General features: G+C 40.6%; 1 protein-coding gene and 1 pseudogene across 1 annotated transcript; both read left to right on the top strand.

Moving 5' to 3' along the window:
• Nucleotides 1-8,382: 8,382 nt before the first annotated feature.
• LOC135530965 (GTPase IMAP family member 7-like) lies at nucleotides 8,383-11,598 on the top strand. Its single transcript, XM_064959132.1, has 3 exons — nucleotides 8,383-8,699; nucleotides 9,218-9,289; nucleotides 9,926-11,598. Exons 1-3 carry the CDS (start codon nucleotides 8,672-8,674, stop codon nucleotides 10,879-10,881), a joined length of 1,056 nt encoding a protein of 351 aa, XP_064815204.1. The 5' UTR covers nucleotides 8,383-8,671; the 3' UTR covers nucleotides 10,882-11,598.
• A 4,412-nt stretch (nucleotides 11,599-16,010) lies between these two features.
• The window catches only part of LOC135530958 (GTPase IMAP family member 8-like), a 7,029-nt pseudogene continuing 313 nt past the window's right edge, over nucleotides 16,011-22,726 (top strand).

The raw sequence follows: 22,726 nt of genomic DNA, 5'->3' as shown, positions 1-22,726 counted from the left end.
AGCGGTTAGAGTGTAGGCGGCAGGTAGCCTAGCGGTTAGAGCGTAGAGGCGGCAGGTAGCCTAGCGGTTAGGCGTAGGGGCGGCAGGTAGCCTAGCGGTTAGGGCGTAGGGGCTGCAGGTAGCCTAGCGGTTAGGCGTAGGGGCGGCAGGTAGCCTAGCGGTTAGGGCGTAGGGCGGCAGGTAGCCTAGCGGTTAGAGCGTAGGGGCGGCAGGTAGCCTAGCGGTTAGAGCGTAGGGGCGGCAGGTAGCCTAGCGATTAGAGCGTAGGGGCGGCAGGTAGCCTAGCGGTTAGAGCGTAGGGGCGGCAGGTAGCCTAGCGGTTAGAGCGTAGGGGCGGCAGGTAGCCTAGAGCATTGTGCCAGTAACCGAAAGGTTGCTGGATCGAATCCCCGAGCTGAAAAGGTCGTTCTGCCCTGGAGCAAGGCAGTTAACCCACGGTTCGCTGGGAGCCGAAGACGTGGATGCCGATTTAAGGCAGCCCTCTGCACCTCTCTGATTCAGAGGGGTTGGGTTAAATGCAGAAGACCTATTTCAGTTGTACAACTGACCTTTTCCCTAAACATGTACCATAACCAGTATGGAGGATTGAATTACATATAGAACTAATTTAATAGGAACTATTGACCTGGATGGGGCACCACATACGTGTGTGGAGTTAGACAAGAACAGGGATATATTTACAATGTTTATTTTACTACATTTTATTTTTTACCTTTATTTAACTAGGCAAGTCAGTTAAGAACAAATTCTTATTTTACAATGATGGCCTAGGAACAGTGGGTTAACTGCCTTGTTCAGGGGCAGAATGTTAGTGATGTTAGTGGTTTGGTCTGAAATAATGAATCTGTTATAACTAGTGATTTGGTCTGTGAAATAATTAATCTGTTATAACTAGTGATTTGGTCTGGGAAACAATCTGTTATAACTAGTGATTTGGTCTGGGAAACAATTAATCTGTTATAACTAGTGATTTGGTCTGGGAAACAATTAATCTGTTATAACTAGTGATTTGGTCTGGGAAACAATTAATCTGTTATAACTAGTGATTTGGTCTGGGAAACAATTAATCTGTTATAACTAGTGATTTGGTCTGGGAAACAATATGTTATAACTAGTGATTTGGTCTGGGAAACAATTAATCTGTTATAACTAGTGATTTGGTCTGGGAAACAATTAATCTGTTATAACTAGTGATTTGGTCTGGGAAACAATCCGTTATAACTAGTGATTTGGTCTGGGAAACAATTAATCTGTTATAACTAGTGATTTGGTCTGGGAAACAATTAATCCGTTATAACTAGTGATTTGGTCTGTGAAACAATTAATCTGTTATAACTAGTGATTTGGTCTGGGAAACAATTAATCCGTTATAACTAGTGATTTGGTCTGGGAAACAATTAATCTGTTATAACTAGTGATTTGGTCTGGGAAACAAATAATCCGTTATAACTAGTGATTTGGTCTGAAATAATTAATCTTAATGTTTGATGTAATCTCAACAGCCAAAGCAAAATGGTCTGAGACTGGCAAGCAAGTCTACCACACACACACTTGCTATATTGTATTTACTTTGCCACCATGGCCTTTTTTTGCCTTTACCTCCCTTATCTCACCTCATTTGCTGACATCGTATATAGACTTGTTTATACTGTATTATTGACTGTATGTTTGTTTTACTCCATGTGTAACTCTGTGTCGTTGTATGTGTCGAACTGCTTTGCTTTATCTTGGCCAGGTCGCAATTGTAAATGAGAACTTGTTCTCAACTTTCATGCCAGCAACCCCGGCTCGCTTCCCTGTCTCTCTGTTCGTTACAAAATGTTTATTTTCATTATACACTGAGTGTACTCTACAAGGTGTTGAAAACGTTCCTCTGGAATGCCTGGCCCATGTCGACTCCAATGCTTCCCACAGTTGTGTCAAGTTGGCTGGATGTCCTTTGGGTGGTGGACCATTCTTGATAAACACAGGTGACATGAATAAGAGATCACAGCTTTCACCAAGATTCACCTGACCAGTCTATGTCATGAAAAGAGCAGGTGTTCATAATGTTTTGTACACTCATTGTGTGTGTGTGTGTGTGTGTGTGTGTGTGTGTGTGTGTGTGTGTGTGTGTGTGTGTATATGTTTATATTTCCGTGCGCGTGTGTCCAGGTGGAGACCCCACCCAGGTTGTGGACACCAGTGTGTTTGTGTAGATCAGAGAGCTGAGGCTCTCGAAGAGTTCCAGGCCCCGCCCCTCCACCAGGCACAGCACTGTGTAGACTATGCTACCATTCACCAGCAGGTGGAGCTCTTTCTTCTGCTCTACATGTATACAGAGTTCCTAATGGCAACCGATTCCCTATCCAAATGGCACCCTATTCCCTATCCAAATGGCACCCTATTCCCTATCCAAATGGCACCCTATTCCCTATCCAACTGGCACCCTATTCCCTATCCAACTGGCACCCTAATCCCAATATCCATCACATTCTAATCTGGACCTGGAAGCCCTATGGCACCCTATTCCCTATATATAGTGCACTACTTTAGACCGGAGTCCTATGGCACCCTATTCCCTATATAGTGCACTACTTTAGACCAGAGCCCTAAAGGGAATAGGGTGCCATTTGGGACCCTAATTATATTTCCAACATTCTTATTTTATTGGAAACTGCACTTTCTTAATGCCCATAACCAACAGTATGTGGACACCTGCTCGTTGAACATCTCATTCCAACATCATGGGCATTAGTATGGAATTGGTCCTCCACCTCTTTGCTGCTAAAACAGCCTCCACTCTTCTGGGAAGGCTTTCCACTAGATGTTGGAACATTGCTGTTATAACAGCCTCCACTCTTCTGGGAAGGCTTTCCTCTAGATGTTGGAACATTGCTGCTATAACACCCTCCAGTATTCTGGGAAGGCTTTCCACTAGATGTTGGAACATTGCTGCTATAACAGCCTCCAGTATTCTAGGAAGGCTTTCCGCTAGATGTTGGAACATTGCTGCAGGGACTTGCTCCCATTCAGCCACAAGAGCATTAGTGAGGTCGGGTACTGATGTTGGGCAATTAGGCCTGGCTCACAGTCGGCGTTCCAATTCAATTAATCCCAAAGGTGTTCGATGGTGTCGAGGTCAGGGCACTGTGCAGTGTTGCAACCCGAGGACAGAGGCAGTTTGGAACTCGGTAGTGAGTGTTGCAACCCGAGGACAGAGGCAGTTTGGACCTCGGTAGTGAGCGTTGCAACCCGTGGACAGAGGCAGTTTGGACCTCGGTAGTGAGTGTTGCAACCCGTGGACAGAGGCAGTTTGGAACTCGGTAGTGAGTGTTGTAACCCATGGACAGACTATTTTTACGCGGTACGCACTTCAGCACTCGGCAGTTCTGTTCTGTGAACTTGTGTGGCCTACCACTTCGCGGATGATCCGTTGTTGCTCCTAAACGTAGATCCTATGACAGTCCCACGTTGAAAGTCACAGAGCTCTTCAGTAAGGTCATTCTAGTGTTTTTGTCTATGGAGATTGCATGGCTGTGTATTCGATTGTATACACCTGTCAGCAACAGGTGTGGCTGAAATTGCAGAATCCACAAATTTGAAGGGGTGTCCACACACTTCAAAACATTTCTCCTTATGATTTATTTTGGACTGTCTTTTTAACATTTATGAATGTGTTATTCAATGAGTTTCTGTAGACCATAAGGCCAAAATCTATGTTTTATAAAATCATTAAAAATATATATACTTAAAGGGTTCCTCAAATTCAAAATCAAATAGCTAAATGATTTATGGTATGACCATCTTTAAAAAATGAGACTCTTAAAGATTAAACAAAAGGTATTGTTTTGACATGTGTTATTGTTTTGACATGTGTTATTGTTTTGACATGTGTTATTGTTTTATTGTTGTTGTTTTATTGTTGTTGTTTTCAAGTGCAGCCCTTTGGGTGGCAGTGTAGGCAGTTGTATGAGGTGCAAAACATATATTATTTATTTTTTAAACACATGTTTATTATGACACAGGGAAATAATGAATTGTATTAATGTACCAACCTTATTCTAAAATCAGTGTATTTGTAAGTTCCTTTGTTACCAGTATAACCTGGTTGTGGACACCAGTGTGTTTGTATGTCCAGGTGGAGACCCCACCCAGGTTGTGGAGACCAGTGTGTTTGTATGTCCAGGGGGAGACCCCACCCAGGTTGTGGACACCAGTGTGTTTGTGTGGATCAGAGAGCCGAGGCTCTGAAGGAGTTCCAGGCACAGCACTGTGCAGACTATGCTACCATTCACCAGCAGGTGGAGCTCTTTCTTCTGCTCAACATGTAAATAGAGTTCCAAATGGCACCCTATTCCAGTAAAACTAGTAATCAGTAAAACTGAGGAAAGATTGTTTTTAAGTGTTTTGCTGTCCAGCCAAATATGGTGTACATGTAGGTAGATAAGTGATAATGCACTGATGCATTATCTAATTATAAAGTCATATTATATACATATCAACCATGACCACCGATCTGACCTACGACCCCTTAAAATATTGATACTGCCCCCTGCCTTGGTATGAACTTAAACAACTATATGCAAAAGCAAAGTGAAGTTTTGTGGCGGATGAATCATAATTAGTTGGGTAACATAGATAATTAAGATGTCTTATCTGCATAATATGCTTATGTGATATACTTGTTATTAGAATGTATCCCTTTGGACTCTGTTGTTGGCAGTTGTACTTCTTCCCTCAGTTGGGGCTCAGTCACCTGGGGCCCGGTAACCTGGGGCTCAGTCACCTGGGGCCCGGTAACCTGGGGCTCAGTCACCTGGGGCCCAGAGAGGGGAGAGGTCAGGCTTGTCTTTCACATGTCCCTGGTGCTATGCAGAATATCCGAAAGGGAAGATTGGAACATTGTCTTCATATGTGAATGTGTCTTTACCTATTCTTAAACCATGTGAAGGGATGGTCGTGATTAATGGGGAACCAATGACTTGTCTCCACAATGTCTGTGTGCAAGTCACTCCCTCCTTTTCCCACTAGGGGGAGGTGTATGGCAGTGTCTGGAAACATTGTATGTCCTCTCTGATCTTACACTTATCCTGGGATAGTGTATGACCTAGAGGCTCCCTCCCTCAGTGAGCTTGTCCAAGAGAGGGGTCAAGAAGGGGTTTTACTTGAGATGGGAGTATCTAGAGTTGATAATTGATAAATGCCATTGGATGAGTTGGTGTTTTTGAACTATGAAGTACCAGGAACGAGATTAGAACCTTATCTGAGGGACCAAACTGAACGATAATTTATAGCGAATGTTATCTGGCTTAAGGGATACTCCTTTCTTCAGAAAAAGTATTTCTTCGTGAACAGTTCCTAAGATCTGTGGTTCGTCATGTAAATTAAGAGGGGTGTATCTTGGCTATAAAATACCTTTTGTATTTTTCTGTAGTCACTTCTCAATGGTTCATTAGAAATAGTGAATTGTTGAAAGTCAAATTGCTATTGCAAAGCTTATTATTATAAAAATGCGTAGTTTAAGTATAACGCTGACTGGTGTGTAGTTTGTAACTCTCCTCATTTGTTAAAGCAGAAATATGCGACCACACTATCTAGAAATCCAAACGTGTTGATCCCAACTTTCTGGTTGTTTGGACAATTCTAACTACATTCCAACCGTATTTAATGGTTTTATGTAGTATTGTTTAAATGTTGTATTGAAGTAACCTTCAAGCATTTTTTCTCCATAAGGTAAGAACTATTTCATCACAGAGAATGTTTAAACTTTTTAAGAAATATTTGACTTAGTTTAACTATCATTATAAACACTGTAAATTGCTTGATGTTAGCTAGCTATTAAGTCTTTAGTTTAGCCTCGCTATTGTTATTTTACTGCTGCTCTTTAATTATTTGTTACTTTTATCTCTTATTTTTGGGAGGTATTTTTCTTTAAACTGCATTCTTGGTTAAGGACCTGTAAGTAAGCATTTCTCTTTAAGGTCTACTACGCCTGTTGTATTCGGCGCATGTGACAAATAACATTTGATTTGACAATGAGATTCCACCTCCAGTGGGCCCCTGCATCATGCTGTAGAGCCCCAGCCGGCCCAGGATGTCCGGTCCTGGCTAAGAGGCCTGTGGTGGGGTTCCTGTCTCTGGTGGGGTCAGAGGTCCTGGTGGGGTTCCTGTCTCTGGTGGGGTCAGAGGTCCTGGTGGGATTCCTGTCTCTGGTGGGGTCAGAGGTCCTGGTGGGATTCCTGTCTCTGGTGGGGTCAGAGGTCCTGGTGGGATTCCTGTCTCTGGTGGGGTCAGAGGTCCTGGTGGGATTCCTGTCTCTGGTGGGGTCAGAGGTCCTGGTGGGGTTCCTGTCTCCGGTGGGGTCAGAGGTCCTGGTCATCCTGAGGCTGATTATCTACCACGCTGCCAAGAGACACACGTATTTTCGGCCTGACTCCCAAATGGAACCCTATTCCCTATGTAGTGCACTACTTTTGACCAGGGCCCCATGTGTCTGGTTAAAAGTAGTGCACTATGTTGTAGGGAATAGGGTGCCATTTTGGATGCTACCAGGATCACTTGTGGTGGTGTGGATGATGTTGAAGGTGGTGTTGGTGTTGATGAAGTCTATTCATGAAGCTCTTGCTGTGGATTATGCTCACGGCACTTGACCCTAATCCTAATACCCTAATTTGTCTTTTTGTTGATAGAGCTGTATATAACTCATTGTTCATGAAACTGAACCTGTAGCACTTGTGTCATGAAATGATACATTTTAATGATCTGATGAAATGATTATATCTCTACCTTTGTATTAAAATATGTGTACATAATGAGTCATCCTGCATACAGTCTTACATTTACATTTACATTTAAGTCATTTAGCAGACGCTCTTGTGTACATAATGAGTCATCCTGCATACAGTCTTGTGTACATAATGAGTCATCCTACATACAGTCTTGTGTACATAATGAGTCATCCTACATACAGTCTTGTGTACATAATGAGTCAGACTACATACAGTCTTGTGTACATAATGAGTCATCCTGCATACAGTCTTGTGTACATAATGAGTCATCCTACATACAGTCTTGTGTACATAATGAGTCATCCTACATACAGTCTTGTGTACATAATGAGTCAGACTACATACAGTCTTGTGTACATAATGAGTCATCCTGCATACAGTCTTGTGTACATAATGAGTCATCCTACATACAGTCTTGTGTACATAATGAGTCATCCTACATACAGTCTTGTGTACATAATGAGTCAGACTACATACAGTCTTGTGTACATAATGAGTCATCCTGCATACAGTCTTGTGTACATAATGAGTCATCCTACATACAGTCTTGTGTACATAATGAGTCATCCTACATACAGTCTTGTGTACATAATGAGTCAGACTACATACAGTCTTGTGTACATAATGAGTCATCCTGCATACAGTCTTGTGTACATAATGAGTCATCCTACATACAGTCTTGTGTACATAATGAGTCATCCTGCATACAGTCTTGTGTACATAATGAGTCAGACTACATACAGTCTTGTGTACATAATGAGTCATCCTACATACAGTCTTGTGTACATAATGAGTCATCCTACATACAGTCTTGTGTACATAATGAGTCATCCTACATACAGTCTTGTGTACATAATGAGTCAGACTGCATACAGTCTTGTGTACATAATGAGTCATCCTGCATACAGTCTTGTGTACATAATGAGTCATCCTACATACAGTCTTGTGTACATAATGAGTCATCCTACATACAGTCTTGTGTACATAATGAGTCATCCTACATACAGTCTTGTGTACATAATGAGTCATCCTGCATACAGTCTTGTGTACATAATGAGTCATCCTGCATACAGTCTTGTGTACATAATGAGTCATCCTGCATACAGTCTTGTGTACATAATGAGTCATCCTGCATACAGTCTTGTGTACATAATGAGTCATACTACATACAGTCTTAGTCAAAAAGGCCTCTTCAGTTGTCACCATAGGAGAATCATTTTTTTTTGTTCCAGGTATAACCCTCTGAGGAAAGAGTTTTACATGGAACCCAAAAGGGTTCTACCTGGAACCAAAAGTGTTCTATTTACAACCAAAAAGAGTTGTTCAAAAAGCATTATCCTATTGGGACAGCAAAAGAACCCCTTACGGTTTATTAAGGCACCTTTTATTCTAAGAGTGTACAGATGAAATGCGTATCTCTCTACCTTTGTGTTTAACTATGAGTTCACGCTGAATCACTCTATAGCATTTGGCCTACCGATTACATCTTCCATTTTTGTAGACTTTGAAACAAACTAATAAAGTATGTTTCCTTTGAGCCATAACTCATGCTCTCATTGCCAATCATTAACTTTACTGCTACTCATTATATGAAGGCTATGTTCAGAGCTGAAATGTTGAACAAGGTTTGGCAGCTTTGCATGGATCCGTACAGAAACTAAACAATAACTCTTCTAGTTTATTGAAAATTTTAGTCGTTGATAATAGTTCATAACTATGGTCTGGTTCAGGATTTATTGAAGGGGTGACTGTTTCATGCGATCCCGTTTACCTTCATATTTTTTCTGTGATTCTTGTTGAAGTGTGTTTCTACTTCCTCGAATCAAATGGGCGTGGCTTTGACTGAACAGCAGAGGGGAGGTTAACGTAGGAGACGGTACCGAAAAAATACATCGGACAAAATGGCTTCATCAAACTTAACAAAAACCTGTAAGTTCACTTAATTTAATGATGCCAACAATAGACACCGGATTGCTAGCTATTTTTGTGAACATGTAAAGATGTTTTTGAGCACCTCAGTTTACTTATTTAACATCGTGTACTTCAAGTCATTCTCCTTTCACTTTCATTTAAGTTGCTGTAAAACGTGTGTAATAACATGAAGTTGTACAACAAATGTTATTTTCATCATGGGAGAATTAATATATTCCATCCCTGTCTTGGACAGTTGTTCTATTAGTTAGACAGCCCGGTGGGAATGAATAACCACATCATTGCAGATTAAAGTTATTTGTTCCAAAACTCAGGCAGTATCACCTCAACTGGGAGACTTTATAGGAAGTAGCGTATGCAAAACTCATTTCCATTGGGATGTTTTTTATTTATTTCAAACTTTCAAGGGTTTTAAACTGACATGAACATGAGTGTATAACAGACACGATGTTTGAATGATCTGTTAATATTGCAGTATGTATTTTATGTGACGTATTCAATGTGTAATTCTGTAGTGGGGAAGGATGAAGACACAGACAAACAGACTCCGGGTAGAAGAAGAAACTCCAAAGGTGAAGGTCCAGACAGTAAGTTGAAAACTTTAATTAAAACATATCTAATAAGTGAATATTTACCAATAATGTAGCCCTTTCCTGCAGTCAAATGGCTAAATCACCATCTAGTGGCATCATGGGTGGAATATTATTGATCTATTTCATAATTAATAAACATATATTTTTTTTAAAGCAGCCGAAAATATGGTGTTTCTATGTCAAAGGGTGTTGTCATATTTCAGTCTTCTGTGATGTATATACAGTGTAATATTGGGATGAAAACTCAACATTGAACACATTTCAACTTTATTTCTGACATGGTTCAGGTGTCTCCTTTTTTTAAGCCCTGAACCGTGTGTGTGAGGTGTAGACTTTTGTTTCAAAGTAGATTTGTTTAAGACTACCAAGAAACACTTGTGTGTCCCTGATTTAGCCCACTGCAGTAAAAGGTTAAACAAATAGTTATATTTGTTGTGCGTTGATTATCCACATTTCAAGATGGCAGCCAGTAGTGAAGAGGAATGATTATTTATCTTAATTTGCATTTGTAATGGGAGACCCATTACAAAGTAGTGTTTTAAAAACACAACAGCAAGATTTGCTTATGTGATTGCAAAACATGATGTGACCGTTTTTCATGTTTTCTCCCTTCTCTGTTCTCTCCTGTAGTGTCCGTGACCAGGATTGTGCTGGTGGGGAAGACAGGTGCTGGGAAAAGCTCTTCAGGAAACACCATTCTGGGGAGGAAGGCTTTCAGAGATGCCAAATCTAGCAAATCTGTGACACAAGAGTGTTGCAAGGAGACAGGAGAGGTGGCAGGGAGACAGGTAGTGATAGTGGACACACCTGGTATATTTGACACTAACCGTCCTGACAGTGACTTGAAGACAGAGATCAGTAAATGTATCAACATGACGTCACCTGGTCCCCACGCAATCGTACTGGTCTTAGATGTGGGCCCTTTCACAGAAGAGGAACAGAACGCGGTTAAGAAAATCAGTGCGCTGTTTGGAGAAGAAGCTGAAAGGTACACCATGATCCTCTTCACCCATGGAGATGAGTTGGATGATGGCGGCATTGAGCGGTATGTCCATGAAGCTCAGGAAGATCTCAAGACACTTGTAGACGAGTGTGGTGGAAGGTACCATGTTTTTGACAACACCAAGGTGGAAAACAGGGGACAAGTGCTGGATTTCCTGAAGAAAATTGACCACATGGTGGAAGTAAATGGCCAAGACCACTACACCAACAACATGTACAAGGAGGTGGAGAGAAAGATTTGTCACAAGAAGGAAGAGTTGAGGAAGCAGTATGAAGAAGAACTACGGAAGCTACAAGACCAAGAGAACCAACTGCCTCTCGAATACCAGGAGAAAAGTAAGACGCTACGGGAAGACATTGAGGCGCTAAAGGAGTCACTTCAAGACAAAGAAAAGAAACTTAAAGACTTGAAGTCTCTGGAGCAAAACAAGATCCCGTGGATCGTTGAACATATACTTTATTATGAGATGAAGTTGAGGGCTGTGAGAGAGGAAGCAGAACAAATACAACTTAACAAAGAAATATCAACAGACGTTTGTAGCAAGTTACAAGACCTCCATCTTACACAATCAAGTGTTGAATGATAAACATTTGAGGGGTTGTGTGTAAACATGTGAAAACGGTTAAACATCAAAACTCTCTGCTTTAATCTGAGGTTATTGTGAAGCATTATCATACAGTATACAATCTGAGCCTGTTTTTTTTAACATATAAAACAACAAACGCAAGAGGAGTAAACAAGAGGAGTAAACAAGAGGAGTAAACAAGATGAGTACATAAAAAAACCATCATGAAAATAAAAGTTGAAGGAAACATGTTGAATTAAGACACGTCAGCTTAGTTTAAATTGTTGTACTCAACCAGAACCCAAAATAACAGCTTGTGCTCACTAATGGTTTCTTTATTGATTTCAGTTTCAATGAAAAGGTCCAGCAGATAGAAGGCTATTTGTCTGCACTCTGAGTTTAGAAATAACTAAACATTTCTATGTACATTTTTTATGGTGTTTTTACTTTGGTATTGTCACTACAATATTAAAATGTAATTTTTATTTCTTAGTCTTCTAATTGTATTGTTATTGACTCTGTATAAATATTCAAAAAAGCATAACAAAAAATTGGGGAACTGAGGGAATTGTGCAAATTGATTTGGTTTGATCAGAGGGAAAATATGAAATGTTTGTAATTTTGAATTGAATGAATACCTTTTATATTTCAGATGAAACATACACCAATTTGTCATGATTTACAGGTCTGCAAATTCAGATAAATTCATATTTTTTATTAAACAAATAGGGTAGGTTTATGTGTCATTATTGAAGCCACAGTCTATAGACAACCTATAACCCACCCACAGCATCCAACTGCCACTATCGTGTGTGTGTTCGTACCAAAGAGAATGATAGAGAAAGCATCCCTGTATACAGAGGTTCCCATTATGGCGTCTGTGAGCACACGGGCAGTACCATTGAGGTGATCTTTTTTAAATATTACATTTTTCACAATTGGTTGATCTCTCCTGATGATCCGGTTGGACATGGCTCTAACAGGGTCATCAGGAGGAATCAACCAATGAAGTTGTAAATCCCACCCACTACATTAAAATGGTGGAAGTTCTCAATGGCACTGCCCATGCTAAAACGCCTTTTTGCCACTAGAGGCTTCTATCATTCTCTATGGTTGTACTAGTGGTTCAGCAAAGGTGACGGAGCATAGAGCGACGTGGATAACACTGAATAACAGGAAGTTTATCTGTTCAACAACAATAATGGTTATCCAGACCTGAGCTGTGTTCAAATACTCATACTAACCACACTAATCATACTATTTGTGGTGTAAATTGAGTAAATAGTAAGCTTATTGTTATAGTATGGACATACAGTTGAAGTTGAAAGTTTACATACACTTAGGTTGGAGTCATTAAAACTAGTTTTTCAACCACAAAGGTCTTGTTAACAAACTATAGTTTTGGCAAGTCGGTTAGGACATCTACATTGTGCATGACACAAGTCATTTTTCCAACAATTGTTTACAGACAGATTATTTCACTTATAATTCACTGAATCACAATTCCAGTGGGTCAGAAGTTTACATACACTAAATTGACTGTGCCTGTAAGCAGCTTGGAAAATTCCAGAAAATGTCATGGCTTTAGAAGCTTCTGATAGGCTAATTGGCATCATTTGAGTCAATTGGAGGTGTACCTGTGGATCTATTTCAGGGCCGACCTTCAAGCTCACTGCCTCTGCTTGACATGGGAAAATCAAAAGAAATCAGCCAAGACCTCAGAAAAACATTGTAGACCTCTACAAATCTGGTTCATCCTTGGGAGCAATTTCAAAATGCCTGAAGGTACCACATTTATCTGTACAAACAATAGTAGGCAAGTATAAACACCATGGGACCACACAGGCATCATAACGCTCAGGAAGGAGACACGTTCTGTCTCCTAGAGATGGACGTACTTTGGTGCAGAAAGTGCAAATCAATCCCAGAACAACAACAAAGGACCTTGTGAAGATGCTGGAGTGAAATAATCTGTCAGTAAACAATTGTTGGAAAAATGACGTGTCATACACAAAGTAGATGTCCTCACCGACTTGCCAAAACTATAGTTTGTTAACAAGAAATTTGTGGAGTTGTTGAAAAAACGAGTTTTAATGACTCCAACCTAAGTGTGTGTAAACTTCTGACTTTAGATGTTCTTGCCTAGTCCAGTGGTAGGTCGTTGTAGGCCCAATCACATCTTGCTCTGCCCACAAAGTACCCCCTCATATGCATTTTAAAATGTTGGCATATCATATTGTAACGACCCCCGGATTTATAAACCTGGATATCGACTCTGCCACTCGAGATAGGAGACACAACCAAAGAAATTAGACGCAGTCTCGCACCAGAAACAGGAAATGACATCATGTCATTGTTACCAAAAATACCTTTTTAAATGTACTATATATTCAGATCGAATTACACTCAAGAAATGTTCTCTCCTACTATGGGTCATATTAGCGGGTTATCTCGGGTAAAAACAATTATTTATTTTTATCCCGGGTAAAAACACTTATGCTTTTTTGCCTACTCGGAAGTTACGAGATGAAAGGTCGATTTGAATCATCTGACCAACTAGTGGGTCACGCTGCGCCCCACTGTCTGATTCATATCGCGTGATTTCTGATCATAGTTTTCGATGATATCGTCTGATTTGTTCTGTATGGGGTGAATAGGGTCTGTCTAGGGAACTTTGGGCAGTGGTTTAAGTGTCAGATAAAATAAGAACACTGGAGGCTGAAAGTGAAACACTTGCTGCAGGACAGTTTCAACTCCATAGCATTTGCAAAGCTCAAACATTTGTGATAAGAAAGTAGGCAAATTGTTATTTATTCGAATGATTTATGACAATCTATTAGATTACTACATTATTAGTAGCCACAGCAGCCTTGTCTGGTTTCCCTACCACCTGCAATTCGAATACAGCCACCTCCACATGTTAAAGTATGGGGGGAAAAAAATACTGACTATTATGTGTTTTATAAAACTGCAATGTTAAAAAAAAAAAATCCTCTCTTTACATATCTAAAGTCCACAGCACCAGCCCTCGAGGCATGTCCACCTCCTCCAAACCCTCTGCAGCTTCCTCCAAACCCTCTGCAGCTTCCTCCAGAGGTATTGGTGTAAAAAGCTGAAAAGGGTTTTCATGAAACATGCTCTGTCTAACCGTACTTTTCTCAAACTGCAGCACAGACAAGGAAGAGAATAGCTCCACCTGCCACCTCTGTCAGGCCACCCATGGCATCTCTCTCAGGTACTTCATCATCTCTCTCAGTTGTATTAATTACTATTGTTGCTGTAGTACTTCTACATTTGCAAACCATGTTAATCAATTTGATGGTATAGTTTTTATTTTTAGTGAGCAGCACCTGCAAGCTCCCCCCAGGAGTGTGAGTCTGAGGTGCCATGGTTGTGCTGTGACTTCTGTCAGCACTGGTTCCACTACAGGTGTGTGCTGTGACTTCTGGTTCCACTACAGGTGTGTGCTGTGACTTCTGGTTCCACTACAGGTGTGTGCTGTGACTTCTGGTTCCACTGCAGGTGTGTGCTGTGACATCTGGTTCCACTGCAGGTGTGTGCTGTGACTTCTGGTTCCACTGCAGGTGTGTGCTGTGACTTCTGGTTCCACTACAGGTGAGTGCTGTGATGGTGGAGCTGGGTTTTAATTGTGATTTCTGTGACAATATAGCGATGGAGGTCAATATTTAATTGTTTGTTTTGTTTGTTTTCATTTGCAATTATTTATTTGTAAGGATACATGTGTGTGTGTCTAAAATATAATATATATATTTATTCAACCCTTCTTGTGTATTTCTTCCTTTACTTTCTAAGTGCATCTCTGCAACACAAACTCCAACAGTATTTTCATTGTTTATGTCAATGCACGTCACTGAAATTAAACTTTTATTTGATGTAAATGAGTATGAATAATTTACATTTTAGTATTAAACTGTTATCTACTTTCTCAAAACATAAGATGAATCTGCAAAACCTGTATACACCGAGGATCAGGATGAAGAAGAGTCTGTGACAGTAGGAGTGAAGTTTATGGAAAAAGTGACCTTTTGGCTGATCCATTTGTTGGGTCATGTGGAATTGGTGAAGGTAACCAGAAGTGGTCTTGTGATAATTGTGTTTCTGTTGGGCTGAGGAAGAATGCGCTCGAAGTAAAACGAACAGGGGCAGGATAAGTTAATTGTTTCATTTTCAAGAAAAGGTCACCAATGAAAGGAGTGATAACTGGGGTAACAGTAGATATAAACGTTGACTAGCTGAGGGCAAAGATTCTTGGTGTTTGATGCGACGCAGACAGGGTGGGGAGAAACAGGGGAAACAGAAGAGTCATTGTCTGTTCTTTTGAGTTTTGAAGTTGAGTCTTTGCCTGATAAAGAGAAGTTAGGATATATAATTTATCCTGTATGAGCGTAAGTCCCTAATACATTACGTTGTTACAGGTGTCCAGTTTATGGGCATGTGGCAGCAGTATGTAGGAGAGAGAGTCCAAGGAGTGAGAAATGTGCAGAAGGGCATTTAGACAAAGGAGTGTGTAGCATTGGGGTAAGTAATGGAATGTGTTAATTGTAGGAGTGTCCATGTAGCTGGGGATCAGAAATGTCCCGTGTGAGAGAGAGGCAGGTTGAGGTTTCCAGGGTTAGAGTAGAGCAGGAGTTGTCATATGCTGAGGCAGTGAAGAAAGTAGAGGAAGATGGGTCAAGGGGGAGGAGTGGTGAGAGTAGTAGAGAGAGAAGTAGAGGGATAGGCCAAAAAGCTAAATAAGATTCAGTAAGATTAGATTTTTAGAATTTAAGCAATGGTTATTAATTGTACTGCAGGGATGAATCGGAAGTCTCCGAAAATTGAGGTTGGAGTGGCAGCTGGAGAGGTATTTGGGTGTGCGAGACTTGACAGCAGAAGAGTTACAGGATGTGTGTCAGGGTGATGGCATGAGGTAGGAATAAATACGTTTAATTAGCGGAGTAGGGGGTAGTTAATTTTATTTTATATAATTTGGAAATTAGTGAGTATAGTGTTAGATGGTAGGGTATTTATTTTTTCAAGTAAAGTATAATGGAGTTGTACTCCAGTCGAGTAGGTGGCGGTAATGTAACAAACTGGATGCCAACCGCCGTTAAACCTTAGAAGTCCACAGGCGCGCGCGCCGGGCAACGCAATGAAAAGTTGACGACAAGTATCTTTTTTTAACCGGAAGACGAGCCAACTATCTAGTAAACACTTCTGAGACGAGGTCGGTGTCTCTTTTTCGAACACAATTAAACGGATATATCTTGTAATTGAACAAAATAATAAGGTGGCCAATGACGATAATACTGGACGTATTTGTTTGCTAAACCGCTTGTCAAAAAGCTGTGAATAGTAATGTTTCCACTGAAACGTCAAACATGCTAGTTGCTAAACCGTTAGCTAACATTTTTACGCTAACAATAATCTCAAAACAATGATGGCTTGATCACAGGATAACACTGTTGAAGGTAATATTTAGTAAACTCTGTTGAATATGCCGATAAAACGAAGTTTCAAGCGAATTGCGTCACGGAAGACGTGGTCAATCTTGATTGTGTTATGTCTGATTTAATACGAATATGTAGCCTAAATATTACCCTACCAATAATGCATTTCAATGGACTGCTTTTACATGATAGATTTAGGATACAACTCAATGACACACACGCCTATTGGTGAACCAGAGCTGCAAAGCTGTCAGTTTAAATCAACTTTTAACGTAAATGCAATGACATGGCTCAGGGTTTTGATAATTCCTTCAAGATCAGGCACCAATCCAAACTTTTGCAAGCTACATCCAAACCATTGCAGGTGGTGTTACTTGGTAAAACAGGAGCAGGGAAGAGTGCCACAGGAAACACCATCCTGGGACGCAAAGATTTTTTCTCAAAGAAGAGTTCCAAATCAGTGACTGCTGATATTGAGAAACAAAATGTCACCATTGAAGGAATAGATCTTGTCGTGTATGACACTCCAGGATTCTGTAACTCCGATCAATCTGAAGAGCAAATTCAGGGGAAATTACAGGAAGTCCTCAAGTTAACCTCATCTGGTCCCCGTGTGTTTCTCCTGGTGGTGAAGATAGACAGATTAACAGAAGAAGAGATGAGGGTCATCAGTAAAATAGAAGGTCTTCTAGGAGAGAGTCTTTTGAAGCAAACCTGGATCCTGTTCACCAGAGGAGATGAGTTAGAAGACCAGACTATAGAAGAATTAATTGCTGACTCTGTCACAGAAGTGATGAGAAAATACAGTGGAAGATACCATGTGTTCAACAACAAGAGGGGTGATCCTGAACAGGTCAAATCACTGCTGCAAAAGACATCCATCTATCTCAGTAAGTTTAACTAACTGTTTATATAAAGGATTAGCCAGAAATGTTATGTTGACTAACTGTAAATGTTTCCATGATTGAAATACTGTGTTTTAAAGTGTATAATACTGATGATAGAAAACTAGATATTCTAGATGAGAGCTCAGTAGGTCATGTCATTGATAACGTTATGAACACAATCTTTTCATGTCTCCTGTAGCTGAGGTGATTATAGGTCGTCCTGCCTGAGAATTGTAAGACCAGTTATTTTGTTTTCATGACAATGACTAAGACAATACTTGAGGAAGATTGATTAAATATTTAATTAATCAGATGTTATTTTGTGTTAAAATAGTCATATTGAAATACAGTACACATTTAGTGATGACAGGATGCATTTGAATCATAACAGTATAACTTAGTGTGACTTGATACAGTTATTTTCTATAGGCGTGAAAAAAGGGGTCCTCGTTAAGTTTAACAGTTATCCCGAGTTGAACTCAGAATTCACCAAAGTTAGCTAGCTAACTCCTCTATCCCGCTACGTAGTATACCTCTCCGGTCTTCTGGTTAAAGAGATGCATTCTGGGATAACAACAATGTCCCCCTCAACCACTTAATGTGGTATACAGCTGGGATGGGGTTCGAGAAATGTAACCTATCAGATGCAATAACAGACAGTCCATGACATCCAAGAGTTTTATATGTTGAAGCTATAAGACTTGTTTGTTTACATTTTTGTTTGCAAAAATTGGAGTAATGGAATCTTACATTGTGTTATAATGATCTTATGATGCATTTATGTGATATTATTCAAGAATCAATAAAGAATTGAAATGACTATTGAACAGCTTCCCAAATCCCAGATTGAAGCTTTAATAAGTTGGCTTGGTGTGCCAGAACTCCCCAGAACTCCACATTCACCATAAAGATTTAAACACCAGACATAAATCATTATTATTCAGTACACCAATAACTGCCTGTATAGGTGATGAGATGGTAGTCATTTTACTGTATCAGTTTATCAAATGTGATGTATTTCTCAATACAGATTCTACACTTTCAAGGAGCTCCTCCATCAGGAATCTCCCAGAGAGAAGGATTGTTCTGCTTGGAAAAACCGGTGTTGGGAAGAGTGCAACAGGAAACACCATCCTGGGACGAAAGGATTTTGTCTCAAAGAAGAGTTCCAAATCAGTGACTGTTAATATTGAGAAACAAAATGTCACCATTGAAGGAATAGATCTTGTTGTGTATGACACTCCAGGATTCTGTAACCCCGATCAATCTGAAGAGCAAATTCAGGGAAATTACAGGAAGTCCTCAAGTTAACCTCATCTGGTCCCCGTGTGTTTCTCCTGGTGGTGAAGATAGACAGATTAACAGAAGAAGAGATGAGGGTCATTAGTAAAGTAGAAGGTCTTCTAGGAGAGAGTCTTTTGAAGCAAACCTGGATCCTGTTCACCAGAGGAGATGAGTTGGAAGACCAGACTATAGAAGAATTCATTGCTGACTCAGATGACCTCACAGAAGTGATGAGAAAATACAGTGGAAGATACCATGTGTTCAACAACAAGAGGGGTGATCCTGAGCAGGTCAAATCACTGCTGGAAAAGACATCCATCTATCTCAGTAAGTATAGCTAACTGTTTATATCAAAATTGATTTGTCACATGCGCCGAATACAACAGGTGTAAGACCTTACAGTGAAATGCTTTCTCACATGCCCTCATCCAACAGTGCAGTTTTTAATAAAATAAATAAATAAAAGTAACAAATCATTCAAGAGCAGCAGTAAAATAACAATAGCGAGGCTGTATACAGGTGGTACCGGTACAGAGTCAATGTGGAGGCTATATACAGGGGGTACCGGTACAGAGTCAATATGGAGGTTATATACAGAGGGTACCGGTACAGAGTCAATGTGGAGGCTATATACAGGGGGTACCGGTACAGAGTCAATGTGGAGGCTATATACAGGGGGTACTGGTACAGAGTCAATGTGGAGGCTATATACAGGGGGTACTGGTACAGAGTCAATGTGGAGGCTATATACAGGGGTTACCGGTACTGAGTCAATGTGGAGGCTATATACAGGGGGTACCAGTACTGAGTCAATGTGGAGGCTATATACAGGGGTTACCAGTACAGAGTCAATGTGGAGGCTATATACAGGGGGTACCAGTACAGAGTCAATGTGGAGGCTGTATACAGGGTGTTATGGTACAGAGTCAATGTGGAGGCTATATACAGAGGGTACCAGTACTGAGTCAATGTGGAGGCTATATACAGGGGTTACCAGTACTGAGTCAATGTGGAGGCTATATACAGGGGGTACCGGTACAGAGTCAATGTGGAGGCTATATACAGAGGGTACCAGTACAGAGTCAATGTGGAGGCTATATACAGGGTACCAGTACAGAGTCAATGTGGAGGCTATATACAGGGGGTACCAGTACAGAGTCAATGTGGAGGCTATATACAGGGGGTACCGGTACAGAGTCAATGTGGAGTCTATATACAGGGGGTACCGGTTAGTCGAGGTAATATGTACATGTAGGTAGAGTTATTAAAGTGACTATGCATAGATAAGAGTAGCAGCAGTGTAAAAAGGGGGAGGGGGCAATGGAAATAGTCTGGGTTGCCATTTGATTAGATGTTCAGGAGTCTTATGGCTTTGGGGTAGAAGCTGTTTAGAAGCCTCTTGGACCTAGACTTGACACTCCGGTACCGCTTGCCATGCGGGTGTAGAGAGAACAGTCTATGACTGGGGTGACTGGAGTCTGAGAATTGTAAGACCAGTTATTTTGTTTGGCATGACAATGACTGAGACCATACTTGAGGAAGATTTATTAAATGTTTACTAATTAGTATAACCCTCTGGTCTTCTGGTTAAAGATATACATTCTGGGAAGACAACCATGTCCCCCTCGGCCACTTAATGTGGCATACAGCTGGGATAGTGCTGGAGAAATGTAACCTCATTGGTTTAGATACAATGACTGACAGTCCATCACAACCAATAGATAGTTTTATATGTTGAAGCTATAAACTTGTTTGTTTAAAATTGCAAAAATTGGAGTAATGAAATCTTACATTGTGTTATAATGATCTTATGATGCATTTGTGATATTATTCAAGAATCAATGTACATAAAGAATTGAAATTGCTATTGATCAGCTTCCCAAATCCCAGATTGAAGCTTTAATAAGTTGGCTTGGTGTGCCAGAACTCCCCAGAACTCCACATTCACCATAAAGATTTAAACACCAGACATACAGTGCCTTTCGAAAGTATTCGCCCCCTTGAACTTTGCAACCTTTTGCCACATTTCAGGCTTCAAACATAAAAATATAAAACTGTATTTTTTTGTGAAGAATCAACAACAAGTGGGACACAATCATGAAGTGGAACGACATTTATTGGATATTTCAAACTTTTTTAACAGATCAAAAACTGAAAAATTGGGCGTGCAAAATTATTCAGCCCCTTAAGTTAATACTTTGTAGCGCCACCTTTTGCTGCGATTACAGCTTTAAGTCGCTTGGGGTATGTCTCTATCAGTTTTGCACATCGAGAGACTGAAATTTTTTCCCATTCGTCCTTGCAAAACAGCTCGAGCTCAGTGAGGTTGGATGGAGAGCATTTGTGAACAGCAGTTTTCAGTTCTTTCCACAGATTCTCGATTGGATTCAGGTCTGGACTTTGACTTGGCCATTCTAACACCTGGATATGTTTATTTTTGAACCATTCCATTGTAGATTTTGCTTTATGTTTTGGATCATTGTCTTATTGGATGACAAATCTCCGTCCCAGTCTCAGGTCTTTTGCAGACTCCATCAGGTTTTCTTCCAGAATGGTCCTGTATTTGGCTCCATCCATCTTCCCATCAATTTTAACCATCTTCCCTGTCCCTGCTGAAGAAAAGCAGGCCCAAACCATGATGCTGCCACCACCATGTTTGACAGTGGGTATGGTGTGTTCAGAGTGATGAGCTGTGTTGCTTTTACGCCAAACATAACGTTTTGCATTGTTGCCAAAAAGTTCAATTTTGGTTTCATCTGACCAGAGCACCTTCTTCCACATGTTTGGTGTGTCTCCCAGGTGGCTTGTGGCAAACCTTAAACGACACTTTTTATGGATATCTTTAAGAAATGGCTTTCTTCTTGCCACTCTTCCATAAAGGCCAGATTTGTGCAATATACGACTGATTGTTGTCCTATGGACAGAGTCTCCCACCTCAGCTGTAGATCTCTGCAGTTCATCCAGAGTGATCATGGGCCTCTTGGCTGCATCTCTGATCAGTCTTCTCCTTGTATGAGCTGAAAGTTTAGAGGGATGGCCAGGTCTTGGTAGATTTGCAGTGGTCTGATACTCCTTCCATTTCAATATTATCGCTTGCACAGTGCTCCTTGGGATGTTTAAAGCTTGGGAAATCTTTTTGTATCCAAATCCGGCTTTAAACTTCTTCACAACAGTATCTCGGACCTGCCTGGTGTGTTCCTTGTTCTTCATGATGCTCTCTGCGCTTTTAACGGACCTCTGAGACTATCACAGTGCAGGTGCATTTATATGGAGACTTGATTACACACAGGTGGATTGTATTTATCATCATTAGTCATTTAGGTCAACATTGGAACATTCAGAGATCCTCACTGAACTTCTGGAGAGTTTGCTGCACTGAAAGTAAAGGGGCTGAATAATTTTGCACGCCCAATTTTTCAGTTTTGATTTGTTAAAGTTTGAAATATCCAATAAATGTCATTCCACTTCATGATTGTGTCCCACTTGTTGATTCTTCACAAAAAAAATACAGTTTTATATCTTTATGTTTGAAGCCTGAAATGTGGCAAAAGGTTGCAAAGTTCAAGGGGGCCGAATACTTTCGCAAGGCACTGTAAATCATTATTATTCAGTACACCAATAACTGCCTGTATAGGGGATGAGATGGTAGTCATTTTACTGTATCAGTTTATCAAATGTGATGTATTTCTCTATACACAGATTCAACACTTTCAAGGAGCTCCTCCATCAGGAATCTCCCAGAGTGAAGGATTGTTCTGCTTGGAAAAACCGGTGTTGGGAAGAGTGCAACAGGAAACACCATCCTTGGTGGGACGAGTTTCCATTCTGAACTGAGCTCGTCCTCTGTAACACGTAAAACAGAAAGGAAACAGGCAGCAGTAGATGGGAGGGATGTCAGTGTGGTTGACACTCCAGGACTGTTTGACACACAGCTTCCTGTTGAAGAATTAGCAAAGGAGATTGGTATGAGCATCTATGAGTCTAGCCCAGGGACTCATGCCTTCCTCATAGTTTTACGAGTGAATGACAGGTTCACAGAGCAGGAGAAACAAGCTATTGAAACTCTAGAGAGTGTGTTTGGGTCAGGACTGACAAAGCACTCCATCATCCTCTTCACCCATGGCGATGCTTTAGAGGGTAACGGTCTAGAGAAGCTGATTGGTGGGAACAGAGACCTCAGTAGATTGGTAGAGCAGTGTGGGGGAGGTACCATGTCCTCAACAATAAAGCCAGAGGAAACAG

The sequence above is a fragment of the Oncorhynchus masou genome, unplaced genomic scaffold, assembly GCF_036934945.1.
Source record: "Oncorhynchus masou masou isolate Uvic2021 unplaced genomic scaffold, UVic_Omas_1.1 unplaced_scaffold_1470, whole genome shotgun sequence".
Taxonomy (NCBI): Eukaryota; Metazoa; Chordata; class Actinopteri; order Salmoniformes; family Salmonidae; genus Oncorhynchus; species Oncorhynchus masou.
Note: the sequence above shows the minus strand (reverse complement) of the source record. Positions and strands in the feature narration are given on the sequence as shown.